At 36.1% G+C, this 13,286-nt stretch overlaps 1 protein-coding gene across 2 annotated transcripts; it reads right to left on the reverse strand.

The window, feature by feature from the left end:
• Positions 1–394: 394 nt before the first annotated feature.
• LOC112732464 (uncharacterized) lies at positions 395–5,797 on the reverse strand. Of its 2 annotated transcripts, XR_011869843.1 has the most exons (5): positions 5,551–5,741; positions 4,140–4,202; positions 3,360–3,554; positions 1,000–3,271; positions 395–644 (listed from the first exon to the last, which is right to left on the reverse strand). XR_011869843.1 is itself a non-coding variant. In XM_025781211.3 (4 exons), the coding sequence occupies exons 3-4, from the start codon at positions 3,451–3,453 to the stop codon at positions 1,143–1,145; spliced, it is 2,223 nt and encodes a 740-aa protein (XP_025636996.1). In that variant the 5' UTR covers positions 3,454–3,554; positions 4,140–4,202; positions 5,551–5,797; the 3' UTR covers positions 870–1,142. The 2 variants fall into 2 exon arrangements, 1 of the variants encoding a protein (XP_025636996.1); XM_025781211.3 differs by lacking the exon at positions 395–644 and having other exon boundaries at positions 870–3,271; positions 5,551–5,797.
• Between the last annotated feature and the right edge of the window lie 7,489 nt (positions 5,798–13,286).

Raw genomic sequence — 13,286 nt, forward strand, 5'->3', positions numbered from 1 at the left:
TATATTTATTCACGTAATATCATGTCAATAAAACAAATATAATTTGATAAATAATAACCCTATGCGTTAAAATTAAACTTTATTACTATATTATTTTTTTAAAAAAAATATTTGAGATACAGATTAGATCCATTCAAAGTAAGTAAAGGTCTAAAGCCCATTCCTCTGCGGAGATTATGAGAAAATAAAAATGGCGTCCAAAATAGAGTTGAAAATAGAATTAGGGTAAGTGGTTCCAGAAGGATAGTAACGGAAGGTCCCGGAAGTGGCGTTTTTTAGCATTTTAAGGTTGATCTGGCACCAGTTGCTGCACGTAATTGCTGTTCAAGGGCCTTTCATGTTTCGTAAGGATGCCCGCGTTTACATGTTACTTACTGTACATGATTAATTATTAATTATTATTAGGGGTACAACCTGATTCGTTGTGTTCTTTCTTTTTGTTGCATTTGTCTTTTATTTTGAATCTTCTTTATTTGTTTTGGTTGGAACGTTGACTGAATGTGTTCACATTATCACATCAGTCATCAGTCTTGTATTTCCTTTTTCCTTAATCGGTGGATTCGGTGCTAATTTTGGTCTTTTATTCTTTTTCCCACCTTTTGCCAAGAACGAATTATCTCTCGACATTTCGCAGCTGCAATTATCTGCATACCATAAAATTAAGAATTTTAATAGTTAAAACGAAAATGTAGAATATTCCAAAGTTTTTAGCTATGCATAGTAATAAATTTTCCTGTTATGTCAATATTTTATTCAATTCAAATATTTTACTCTACAAGTAAGCAACTCTAGCTGAATCAGTGATACAAACCTTATTATTGACTATTGGACTATAGTAACATACGTAGTTAATTCAATACGGGTACATATAACGCTTGAAATGATAAATAGTTATATTACGGTAATACTAACAATCCATACAAATTCAAATAAATGAGAAAAAGAAAAAGAGCTACAGGGATACAAATATATCATTTCGTATATTTACATAGTTGTTACCATTTCATTGCTGGCGGTCCACTAAGACCTGCGTTGTGACATGTGCACCTCAATGCTGCCTCCTTGTTTATGTCAAGAAATGGGGACACCCCAAGAACAGTGTTGGTGTCTTCTCTGTGTGTGATTCAAAATCCCATCATCATTTATTTCTTGGTGTTAGTGTTGTTGTTGGCCCCCATCTTGATGACCAAATCTTTGAGATCTCTACAACGTTCTCTATGAAACTCAACAACAAAACAAAGTTGCTTTATTGCTTCCCTCTTCTTCTCACCAAGGCTAACCAAATCTTCCTCCTTCTCCTTCAAAGCGTTCTCGAACCTTGCGACTTTCTTCTCTAACTGGCTCACCGCATTCATCAAGTTGAGTTTCTCCCCAGCTTCTTTACTCACCTTGGCCTCCAACTTCCACACCTTCTCCCTCAGCAAGAACTCCTGCTCCTCCTTGCTGTCCAGCAGTGCCCTCAGACACTCCGCATTGTTCTTCGTTTCTTCCCATTCACGGTTTCTTTTCTTAATCCATTCTTTACCGTACTGAACCTCTCCAATCATTTTAAACACGCGGCTCACCACGTGTTTCTTCTGTTCCTCTACGTCCCCAACTATTGAGTCCAAACGGTTCATAGTGACCATTTCTAATTCATTTAGAGCTTCAAAAACCAAAGCGTGTTGTTCCCCACCCAAGGGCGCAATATCAAACTTTGGCACCTTCAGCTCTTCTTCGTAGCTTGCGATTTTCTCTTGGAGCATCTTGTTCTCTTCGTGGTACCTCTGATTGACGATCTTGAAATTGTTTTTGTTCTCGTTGTTCATCTGTTCCGCGACGTGGATCCTCTGGTGCAGAAGCCGGATGTTGTCTTCCATTTTCCTCCGGAACTCCGTTGCCAGCTCAATCATTTTCCTTTCGGCCGTTTGGCGGGACAGCTTGTTCTTATTCAACGCAACTTTGGTCTGTTTATGCTCCTCGTTTATTCTCTGAATGGTTGCTGCTTGTTCCTCTATCGTTTTCTCGCGTTCTGCTATTTGGCTCGATAACTTGCTGCTCAAGTTTCCCAAATTTTCTTCATATTCCTTCCGGTTTCGCTCAATTTGCTGCTCCAACTTGCTTCTCTGTGCATACAGATTGTCCATCTCTAATCTCATAATATTCATTTCTGCCTTTAGGGCCATGGCCTCCATAGAAGCCGCGTCCTTCTGGGTCTCCGGTACCCTCATAAGTGCGGTTATCTCTTCGCCACTTTGGTGCATTGCTTTCTTCAGTTCACTGTTTCTGTCCTGCAGAGTCCTGTTTTCTTCCTCCACAAGCATCATATCATAATCCCTGTCTCTTAACTGAGCTTCCAGTGCATTCTTCTGCATGCTTTCTGCTTCCAATTCAAATTCCAAGTCCTTTATTCTTGCCAGGAATTGCTCTTTGTCGTCCATTAAACTTTGCTTATCCAAACTTGTCTCCGCCAAATCTTGGTTCAGGTTTTCAATCTGAATCAGGTATCGGAGTATCTGCTCCCTGTCATTTCTGACCTGAGCATCTAATTCTTTGTTCTGTGTGCTTACAGAGTCCAACTCCTCCTGCATGGAATTGAGCTTGTCCATCAAGTCCTTCATTTGAGTTAATGCTTTATCTTTGTTACCTTTTATTTCCTCTTCCGTTTGATCTTTCTGTGTACGCAGTGTCTTTAACTCCAGATTGAGCTTGTTGACCTGTGTCATCAATGCTTCAATGTTGGACTCAGCTTGATTCTCATTGATTTTCAGTTTTTCCTCCAAAACAGATACCACACCTTTTTCCTCTTTCAACAACGATTCCAGATCCAAGACCCGATCATACAGCCTGGTATTATTTGCGCTTAGCTCTTCGAATTGGAGCGATTGGCTTTCAATTTGATTTTCTAGATTCGTCTTCTGCTGGCTCAGGCTCTCCATCTCTTTCATCTGTGAATTCAACTGCTCCTCATATTCCTTTGCATCATCATTCTTGAGAACATCATCTAATGAAAACTTGGTATAGTTTTCTAGTTCCTCTGAGGAGAAGTATTCTGACTCTGAGTCTGTGTTAGAGCCGGTACCCCTTCGGCTTCTTCTACGAGAAATCGCTCTCATAAACTCTCTGTTCAAATAATCACACAGTTGAAAGAGTGATTGATACTGGCTGTTTAAGTCCTCAATTAGCCCCACAAGTTCTGCCTCTTTTCTAACAAGCCGTGGATTCCTATTCTTTTTGCTTTGATCATCGTTCTTGACAAGCTTAAGCAGTTTTGTGATATTGTTCTCAATCTCTGCTTGCAATGAGAGAAAGAAAATGATAAATTTAAATACTTAATAAGTCCAATTAAATTCATGGAGTTCAAAATTAGAAATGTGAACCTGTTTTGGTCTTTCTAAGGTCTTCATCTTTGTCAGGGCTCCCAAAGAACCTGAATGATTCCCTTGATGAGCGGCTAAGGCTACGACTATGCATTTTTTTTATTTTTCACTTGGGTTGGGACCATTCCACAAATATTGCATTTAGAAGGATGTGTCAATCATGGAAATCTCCATTGTTGTATGCATGATGGAACACTGGAATTCAGAAATCAAGGTAGACATGAGATAAACTGATGAATGTGAAAAAGAAAAAATTTTGAAAATAATAAAATCTTATTTTTCGTTTTTTATTTTTTATTTTCTTTTTCTTTACAAAAGTTTAGAAACAGAAAATATGAAATAAAAATAAAAAATTTAAACGGCTGTTTTTTTTTTATGAAAATTATTGTTGTGTTATTTTCGGTTATAGAAAAGTAGTGTGTTTTAATTTAGTACGGAAGTAATCACAAACCAAGAAGTAGGTTTTATGTTTTAAAAATTTTAAAAAATTAAAGTTCACAAATCGAATAATAGATTTTGTGTCAATTTACAAATTGGAGGGTAGGTTTAGTTCACAAATTGGAGAGTAGGTTTTATGTTTTGCAAATTTAAAGAAAAAAAAAGTTAAACTCCACAAATTGAAAGGTCAAATTTATGATCTCCATATGAAAAAAAGAAAAACACACACGTCAAATTTCACACATTATTGAAAAACACTAATATAAACCCAATATCAAAATTAAAAACTCCAAATAATAATAAATTTTTTACAATCATGCTAAAAATTTTAGTAAGATTTACCTGTAGTTTACTTTTGTGATGATTGTTGTTATTTCTTTCATGATGCAACCAGATACCATCAACCTGCGTTGATTACAATAGATGGTCCAACCTTAGTAATAGTAATAATCTAATCATTCCATTTTCAATAATATGCTATGTACTTTAACATGTTGAAACATTAAAGGGAAATTAAAGCACAAAAAGGAATAAAGTGTGGCACGAGCGGCACGTGCACTGAGGACAGTACTCATCATAATGAAGTCAGATTTTACCCCCAGAAACAATAAAAATAATCTAAATCCACTCTGGTACTTCTAATTACTCCACTTGTGCTCCTGGGATTCTTCGATGTTGACAAACATTTACATTATGGGCTGACCCACAGCACATGAGAATGAATTTAAGAATGGTATTGATCATCATAGAAAATATAGTAATTAAAAATTTTTAGATGATAGCTATGTCTGGTGTGGCCATTGGGCATATGTCACTTCCCACTTTGATCAATTTGAAAAATTGAAACCATTCAATGCCATATTTCCTCCTTGAATAAATAAAAGAAGATAAGCTTATTCAAACGCCTTATCATCTGGTGTTTTCCTGATTTGTTGAACTAACTTGGTGCTGTTTTCATACTGAAAAAGACCCTTACCCTTACATCTTTCCTTCAAAGCGTGTACCAATTCTATTGTCTAATCTATCATATAAGAATGTTCACAAACTGGAACAGCTCTATATTGCTTACTTACATTTCTTAAATAATTTTAAGACCTTACGAGGCTACGACCATGCAACAGTGATGGCCACGGACGTACGCTTGTTCCTATTCAATCTGGCCATCACTTTCAGGTTTTTACACGAAATAATCTACAATGAGATTCAATTCATTTTTCAAACCTTAATTTTTGGAATATTTACATAAATAATTGAGGAAAACACAAGCACATAGGCTTAACCAATCAACTTAATATTTAACTTGGGAATATCAATTTTAAGAAAGAAACGCGGTGAAATAAGCTTATCGAGGAAAAAACAAGGTAACATCACAATCAAAATCTACAGGATGGAAGTACATGTACGTATGTATGCCAATGCAATCCCCAATGGAACCCTAAAATTCTAAATAATCATGATTCATACCTGAAAGCTGGAAGCACAAATAATAGTTTTCGATTGAATGGTAATTTTCATACAATTATTATTCATACGTTAATTAATTCTCAATATCATTGGTAATGATCAGCAATTTATGTTGGCACATTTTTTTTTTAAAACATTGATTAATCCAAATCCAAAGAACGAACAATTTTGGTCATTTGAGAAGGATTATGCCTAGCAAATTTGAGCACGCATCCCCCTCCCTTTTATATATATATATATATACAAAGATGAAAAAAGAAACTACGAAGAAGAAAAACAGTTGTACTACCTGGAATGCAACTCGATGTTCAGCAAACCGATTTGATCAGGAAACAATGGAAGGCGAAGGGAAAATAGAAAAGAAAAATGGAGGAAATGAAATGAACATTTTTTGGGATGAAAATTAAAAAAATTATATTTTTTTACAAAGAAAATGAATGATATTATTGTAAAGATGGCAGTCCTTGTCCTTGTGTGTGTGGAGGGTGAGGAGGTAATATTGGCACATAGTTGTAATAAAATGCCCTTCGAGGTGTGGCATTATTACTTACAGCTGCGGAACACTTCAATATTATCTCACGACTCACGAGTGATTCCACGATTCGGGGATCAGATACGAAGAAAAGCGGTATCCGTTACCGAAGTATTTCGATTCCTCACACTTTTCTTTTTATTTATTTATTTTTATTTTGAGTTTAGCTAACAAACATATATGCTCTTGGTAAAAAGAATTTATATCAAAATTTTAAAATTTAAATTCTTAATATATATATATATTACGTAATTATTAAAAATAAATTAAAAAATTTATACTAATAATAATTTTAACACGTGTATGTCTTTATTAAAATATATGCCAGTAATAAAATTTGTTTAATTGTTATACTAATGCCAATAAAAAATAATTTTTTGGTGCCATTAAGGTTATATTGGATAAATTCATAAGTGATTTTTTATTTTTAATTTATAAAAAATTATATTACTAATATTTAATACAATTTTTTAAAATTATCTTGTGACTATTTAAAAGGTTATTTAAAATATTTATCAAAAAATAAAAAAATAACTTTTCATATAATAAAAAATATTTTTACAGATTCTATTATGCATCTAATAGCTATCAATGTTAGCGCTTTATTAATATTATATTTGTATGTCAAAAGTTATTCAATAATTAATTGGGACAAGTTTGCAAAGTTTGAAGGCTAAATAAAAGTTAGAGATGGCGCGACAATAGGGCGGGTAGGGTTCGATTTTAATTTTGTCTTATTCGGCTCCGTCTAATTTATAATAATCCACATAAAATCCGTCTCACTCCTACCCGCAAACAGTAAATAGTTAAATCCTAACTCGTCCGTCTCCTATTTGCTTCTATAATTATTAAAATCTAATAAATTATATTAAATTTCAAAATTCATATTACCATCATCAAATATGTAATATAAATTAAAATACAAATTTAAATATGATACAATATTAACAATTGACGCAAATGAATTGTGACCATTCTTTACATTATTTTTCTCTGATCTTAATCATATGGATATAGATGTGAAACAAATCTTAATCATTTAGTTTAAGTTTAATTTGGAAGAGAGAGAATGAGAGGAAGTGAGAGAGTGTGGGTGGAAAACATTGAGAGGGGTAGTTTTAGGAATCAGATCAAGGGTCCTAAAGTTTGGAACCGAAAAGAGTATCGTCGATTGGAGAATGAGTCGTTCTCGATTTTTTTAGATAATCTCCCAGAAGACGTTTCGAAGAGAGAACTATTTTAGTTATTCAGTTGGACTGGACGCATAAATGACATATATCTATCACGGAAGCAAAAGGGTGGTAGTATCTACATCTTCGCGTTCATACGATACACTATGAAGGGAGGAGCTTTGAAGGCTATAACAGAAATGAATCGTATGAGATTGAGAGGTAAGGTTGTGTTTGTTGGAGAGGCAAAATACAAGAGAGTATCGGAGGCAAAAGACACGATGAAGATCCAATCAGGAGGTGACCTTCGGAATGAAATAGTCTGCCAGCTGCAACGACAATGTGAGGGTGCCCATATCCCCCAAGGTAGCTACCCTAAAGATGCGAGAAAGGATAAGAAGATACAAGATCCACATAGAAATGGGTGGACGAAGAAATTGGAAGTGGCTGTGGCAAAAGAAAACATTGACTGTTGCAGAGAAGTCTAATAGGTGGAACGACGACGGCTTTATGGCTTTGAAGGATTTGGTTGCGAAGAACTTTCCGCAAGTTGTTCAAGTACGCGAAATGGGAGCATATAAAGCTTTACTGACCTTTGACAGTCTGTTGAATGTCGAAGAGACATACACGTTCAAAATGAATAGATTACTGCAGATATTTCATAGTATATGGAGGTGGGATGAATCGGAGAGGAGTGAATCACAAAGAGTATGGCTAGAGTGTTTCGGGGTTCCGTTACATGTTTGGTCAGTGGACACTTTCAAGATGATAGGAGGTTAATGGGGGGACGTGGTTGGGTGTGATAAAGTGACAGAATCATGCACCTCTTTTAGTGTCGGTCATGTACTAATTGATACTTGTGTTATGGATGTGATCAATGAATGAGTCCATATCACATTAGGTACCAGTGGATTCGACGTGTTGGAAAAAGAGGTGGGATAAGAAGTATATAGTTTGCAATGCAACTTGGAAAAGGAAGTGGAGGAAATTGTAGGTTGCGTTCACCGAAATCACGAAATAACAAGGGTTTCTGATGGAGCAGCTACAATGTCATCAAGATTTAAAAATTTAATAGATTATGAAGATCAGGCAGCGATAGTAGCTTCGGAGGTACTACGACAGGAGGTTGATGATGAAGTTAGATTGGTAAATTCAGAGTCAATTTTAAACGAATGGAGTTATGACAATTTAAGGTACAATCAAAGAAATTTGGTAACGTATCAACTAATTTATGGTGATAATGAAGGCTTGGAAGATTTTGTGGGATATGAAGAGAGTAATGAGGTGGATTCTGAGCTCACCATTCCCTGGAGTTATTGCAGTAATTATAACGGGCTGGGAGGAGGGATGATAATTGAAAAAGGCTTTAGAGGCTCTAATTGGGCAAACAATGCTAATAAGTGCCAAACTAATGCTTTGGGCCAAGGGAGCCCAAGTTCATTAGTGCATGGGAAAATGAGCGCTGCTGTTGACTCCTATGGGCTGGATCCGCGTCATGTGGGTTGGGTGAAGCTAGTCCATGCTGCAAGTCCCAGGTCTGGCTTTGCTGCAGAGCCGCTACGGAGTCATCAAGGGATTGGGGGGCTGAAAGAACTGAAGATTGATGGTTTAGAGGTTATAGTAAACTCTCGTTGTAAGTATAGTTACTAAACCAAGCAATCAACCTTTCTTACAAAAGTTTTGGTTGTCACAAGTAACAAACCCCTTAAATAAATTGATAACCGAAGTATTCAAACCTCGGATCGTCTTCTCAAGGAACTACAGGGAAGTATGTTCTTATTATTGGTTATGGAGATTGTAGATTTGGGGTTTCAAGAATGAGGAACGAATATTTTAATTAGCAATTAAAGTAAATGAAGAACAAGTAATTTAAATAGCAAGTGAAATAGATAAATGACTATAAATAAACTTTTGGCAAGGTATGAGAAATTAGAGGTCCTATCCTAGCTATCCTTATCAATGATGATGATGGTTGATAACTTAATTCCACTTTGTTAACCTTTACTAAGATAAAGGAAGGTCAAGGGATTAATTGGGTTGATCTTCAGATCCTATTTGTTTCCTAAGAAAAGATTGGAATTATTGAAGTTCGATTCAATTAGCAAAGATAACAATTATCAATCATGTTTGAGTTTGATAACTCCAGAGTTACTGATTTCTTAACCAAGACCAAAAAGGGGAAAAGTAAATTTGCTGGAATAAAAATATCTTCAGAGTAAAAGCAATAATAGCATAAATAAAAGAAAGCAATATTAAACTGAAATACCTCAATAACATTAATTCAAATAAAAATCTGTAACATGGCAGAATTCATAAATTAAATGGCAAAAGTAAATAATCAACTGAAGTGATGGAATGAATAAAAGTGAAAGGGAAGCTTAAAGTAAAGGAACATTAAACCTGGGATCGAGAGTTACTCCTAAAGAGAGAAATCCTAAATCCTAATCCTAAAAGAGAGAGAGAATCTCTCTCTAAACTAAATCTAATTCATGGAAAGTAACTAAATTGGCGAGCTCTCTTTGAATGGATGCATTCCCCCACTTTATAGCCTCTAATCTGTGTGTTCTGGGCTGAAAACTGGGTCAAAAGCAGCCCAGAAATCGCCTCCTGCGATTTCTGTTACGTTCAGGTCGCGGGTAAGTGACGCGGAGGCGTCGTCCATGCGGCCGCGCGGGTTGAGGTTTGCAGATGCGATGCGGACGCGTCATTCACGCGTTCGCATCACCTAACTTCGGGGAAGCTATGGTGAATTATATATCAAATTGAAGCCCCGGACGTTAGCTTTCCAACGCAACTGGAACCGCGTCGTTTGGACCTCTATAGCTAAAGTTATAGCCGTTTGAGTGCGAAGAGGTCAGGCTGGACAGCTTAGCAGTTTCTCCAACTTCTTGTATTCCTTCCACTTTTGCATGCTTCCTTTCCATCCTCTGAGCCATTCCTGCCCTGTAATCTCTGAAAACACTTAACACACATATCAAGGCATCTAATGGTAATAAGAGAGGATTAATAATAAGCAAATATAAGATCAAAGAAGCATGTTTTCAATCATAGCACAAAACCAGGAAGGAAAATGTAAAACATGCAAATAGTATAAATAAGTGGGTAAAGAGTTGATAAAAACCACTCAATTGAGTACAAGATAAACCATAAAATAGTGGTTTATCAACCTCCCCACACTTAAACAATAGCATGTCCTCATGCTAAACTCAAGAGAAGCTATAAAGATGAAGAGGAATGGTAGGATGTATGAAATACTACCTATCTATATGAATGCAACTATATGCAAATATGTTTCTACCTACTTAGTTAAAAATAAATAAGTTCCCCAAGACAAACATAAATCAGATTTCACTAATTCAAATTATACAATAAAGGACAAGTAAACTTGTAAGAAGATAGCTAATGAAAGCAGGGAACATAGAATCAAGCATTGAACCCTCACTGGTAGTGTATATCACTCTTACTCTAAGGTGTCTAGGGTCAATCACTCTACTCTTCTCTAGTCATGCTTTCTAAACCTTGTTCTTCATCTAACCAATCAACAATATTTAATATACCAATGCAAACATCATGAGGTCTTTTTCAAGGTTGTAATGGGGCTAAGGTAAGGGTAAAGGTATATATATGGCTAAGTGAACTTTATAAATTGAATCTTTAATTAACCTAAGCTCTCACCTAATATACATATACTCTATATACTTTTAAATTCATGCCTAGCTACCCATAATTCCCACTTTTGTATAATTCCCATACTCATGTACCAAATTTTCTTTAATTTTTATCACATGTGCATTGATCTTTTATTAAACTTAATATTGGGGTAATTTTGTCCCCTTATTTACTTATTTATTGAGTATTTTTGGATTTTTCTCTTTTTTTTTTGTAGAGAAACAAACATAACTTATCAATGCACATGGATTTTCTATTATTTTTCTATTTTGGTTTTTCATGAGTAGGTTCCCAAATTCCTGATATTCAAATAAATTAGAAACATTATACCTTTCCTTTATTAACCCATGTTCCCACAGTTTTTCCACACTTAATTAACACACTATCTTAAGCTAACCAAAGATTCAATTGGGATAATTAATTTGTTTTCCGCTTAAGGCTAGTGATGTGGTAAGATATAGAACAAATGGGGATTTCAAGGCTCAAAGTGGCTGACAAGGGTGATTTAAAGGGTAGGCTTATTTGGGATAAGTGAGCTAAAATCAAATAATGGCCTCAATCATATGCAAGCATGTAAATACACTAAATATTGGACATATAGACTGAAACAAAGTAAAGATCACAATTATAGAGAAGTAAACACACAAGAATAAAATATTTATGGTTAAATAATGTAACCATGTAAATAAGCTCAAAATCTCACAGGTTGTGTGTTCTTAGCTTTTTAAACTATGTTCCAATTACAACTTCAAACAAGTTTTAATAGAAAAGTTTTTAATTTAAATTAGTGAAATACTATAAAAATTTCTTGAAAAAGAATATATTACTTCAACCAAGTGGTAGCTAAATGCATAAAATCAAACAAACATGCAAATGCAACAAAGAAAATTTAAATATTGGTGTTGAGATAGGAAGGTACTAACCCACGGAGATTGGTATCGACCTCCCCACACTTAAAGATTGCACCGTCCTCGGTGCATGCTGAGATGTGCAGGTGGACGGGTTGTTCCAACTGATGCTTTTCTTCAAGGATTGTGCAGATGGACTTGTCTTGTCTTCCCCCATGTAAACGTCTTCCGGTCCTCTTCCTGGTGGCCATCCTGAAAGAAAAAGGGAAGAAAAGTAACCCAAAACAAAGATAAAAAAGCAAATAAAACATGGGTTGGTTAATGCCAAATGATAAGGGTCTCATTTACATGGAAGCTTCAACATGTAAGTGAGAAAACAATAGAAGCCATGGCATACTAGTGGTGCAAAATTGCAACAATGGAGAAGAGAGTGGGGAAAGAGAGATAATATAAATTCATGTCAATGCAAAAAGTAATACAGGTATAAAAGATTGGCATTGATTTAAATAATATTACCTAACCAGAATAAAACAAGTCATAAGCACCAAGATAATACCAGAAAAGATATAACAGTTGAATAAGAACATTTGAACACCAATGGTAAAATAATAAATTTAGAAAAGAAAATAAAAATATGCACAAAATTAAAATGCAATGGATGAAAATATGCAAATAAATTAAATAAAATAAAATAAAAGAGAAGAAGAATGAGAATGGAAAGAAATAAAGTAAGAGAGAAAGAAGAAAGAAGAAAATATGGAAGAAATTAGGATTGGGGGAGAAAAGATAAGATATTTGGCAAATTAGGATAAGCTGTGCAGCGCAAGCGACGCGGTCGCGTAGGGCACGCGGTCGCGCGGCTTGCGCTTAAACTGATTGACGCGGTCGCGTCGGTCACGCGGTCGCGTAACCTGTTTTATGCTACTAGCGCGAGGGCAGCCTCGCTCTCGCACAACTCTCTGTTCAAAAATCATTAATTGCCAAATATTGGGTGACGCGGTCGCGTGGTCGACGCGATTGCGCGGGTGACCTTATTTCCAATATGACGCAGACGCTTGGGTGACGCGTTCGCGTGGCAGGGCTTGTGCTGCTAGCACGGGTCCAGCCCAATTCCAGCTCAACTTTCGGCCATATACCCTTGTTACATCGATTTACAGGGCCACGCGGTCGCGTGGGTGACGCGGATACCTGGGGAAGCTATTTTGCAAATGACGCGGCCGCATCAGCGACGCGGTCGCGTGGATCAATTTGTGCCATTAGCGCGCCTCCAGCCACGCTTTCGCGTGACTCTCTGTTCAACCTCATTTTCTTCCAAACGCACATACGACGCGGACGCGTCACGTGCGAAAATCTGTTTTTATTTTTTTTATTTTTTTATGGATGAAAAATGCAGAAGCAGTGTTAATATGAATGTGATACAAAACTCCAGGTTCAATATAATAAAATAAAATAAAACTCGAAAACAAATAAAAGTAACTAAAAATGAAAAAGAAACGATCATACCATGGTGGGTTGTCTCCCACCTAGCACTTTTAGTTAAAGTCCTTAAGGTGGACATTTGGTGAGCTTCCTGTTATGGTGGCTTGTGCTTGAATTCATCCAGAAATCTCCACCAATTTTTGTATCTCCAGTAACCTCCGGGGTCCCAAACTAGGCGCAGAAAGCCTTCAAGTAAGTTAAAGCAAGTGACAAGACCCCATGAGTGTTGATTGCTGGAATGAATTCTGGGGTCTCAGACCTCGCCTTTGCACCCATCTTCTTGTTGATCATCATTTTTCCACTTGGGTGGTGAATAGTCGGAATTCTC

Source organism: Arachis hypogaea, chromosome 13 (genome assembly GCF_003086295.3).
Source record: "Arachis hypogaea cultivar Tifrunner chromosome 13, arahy.Tifrunner.gnm2.J5K5, whole genome shotgun sequence".
NCBI lineage: Eukaryota > Viridiplantae > Streptophyta > Magnoliopsida > Fabales > Fabaceae > Arachis > Arachis hypogaea.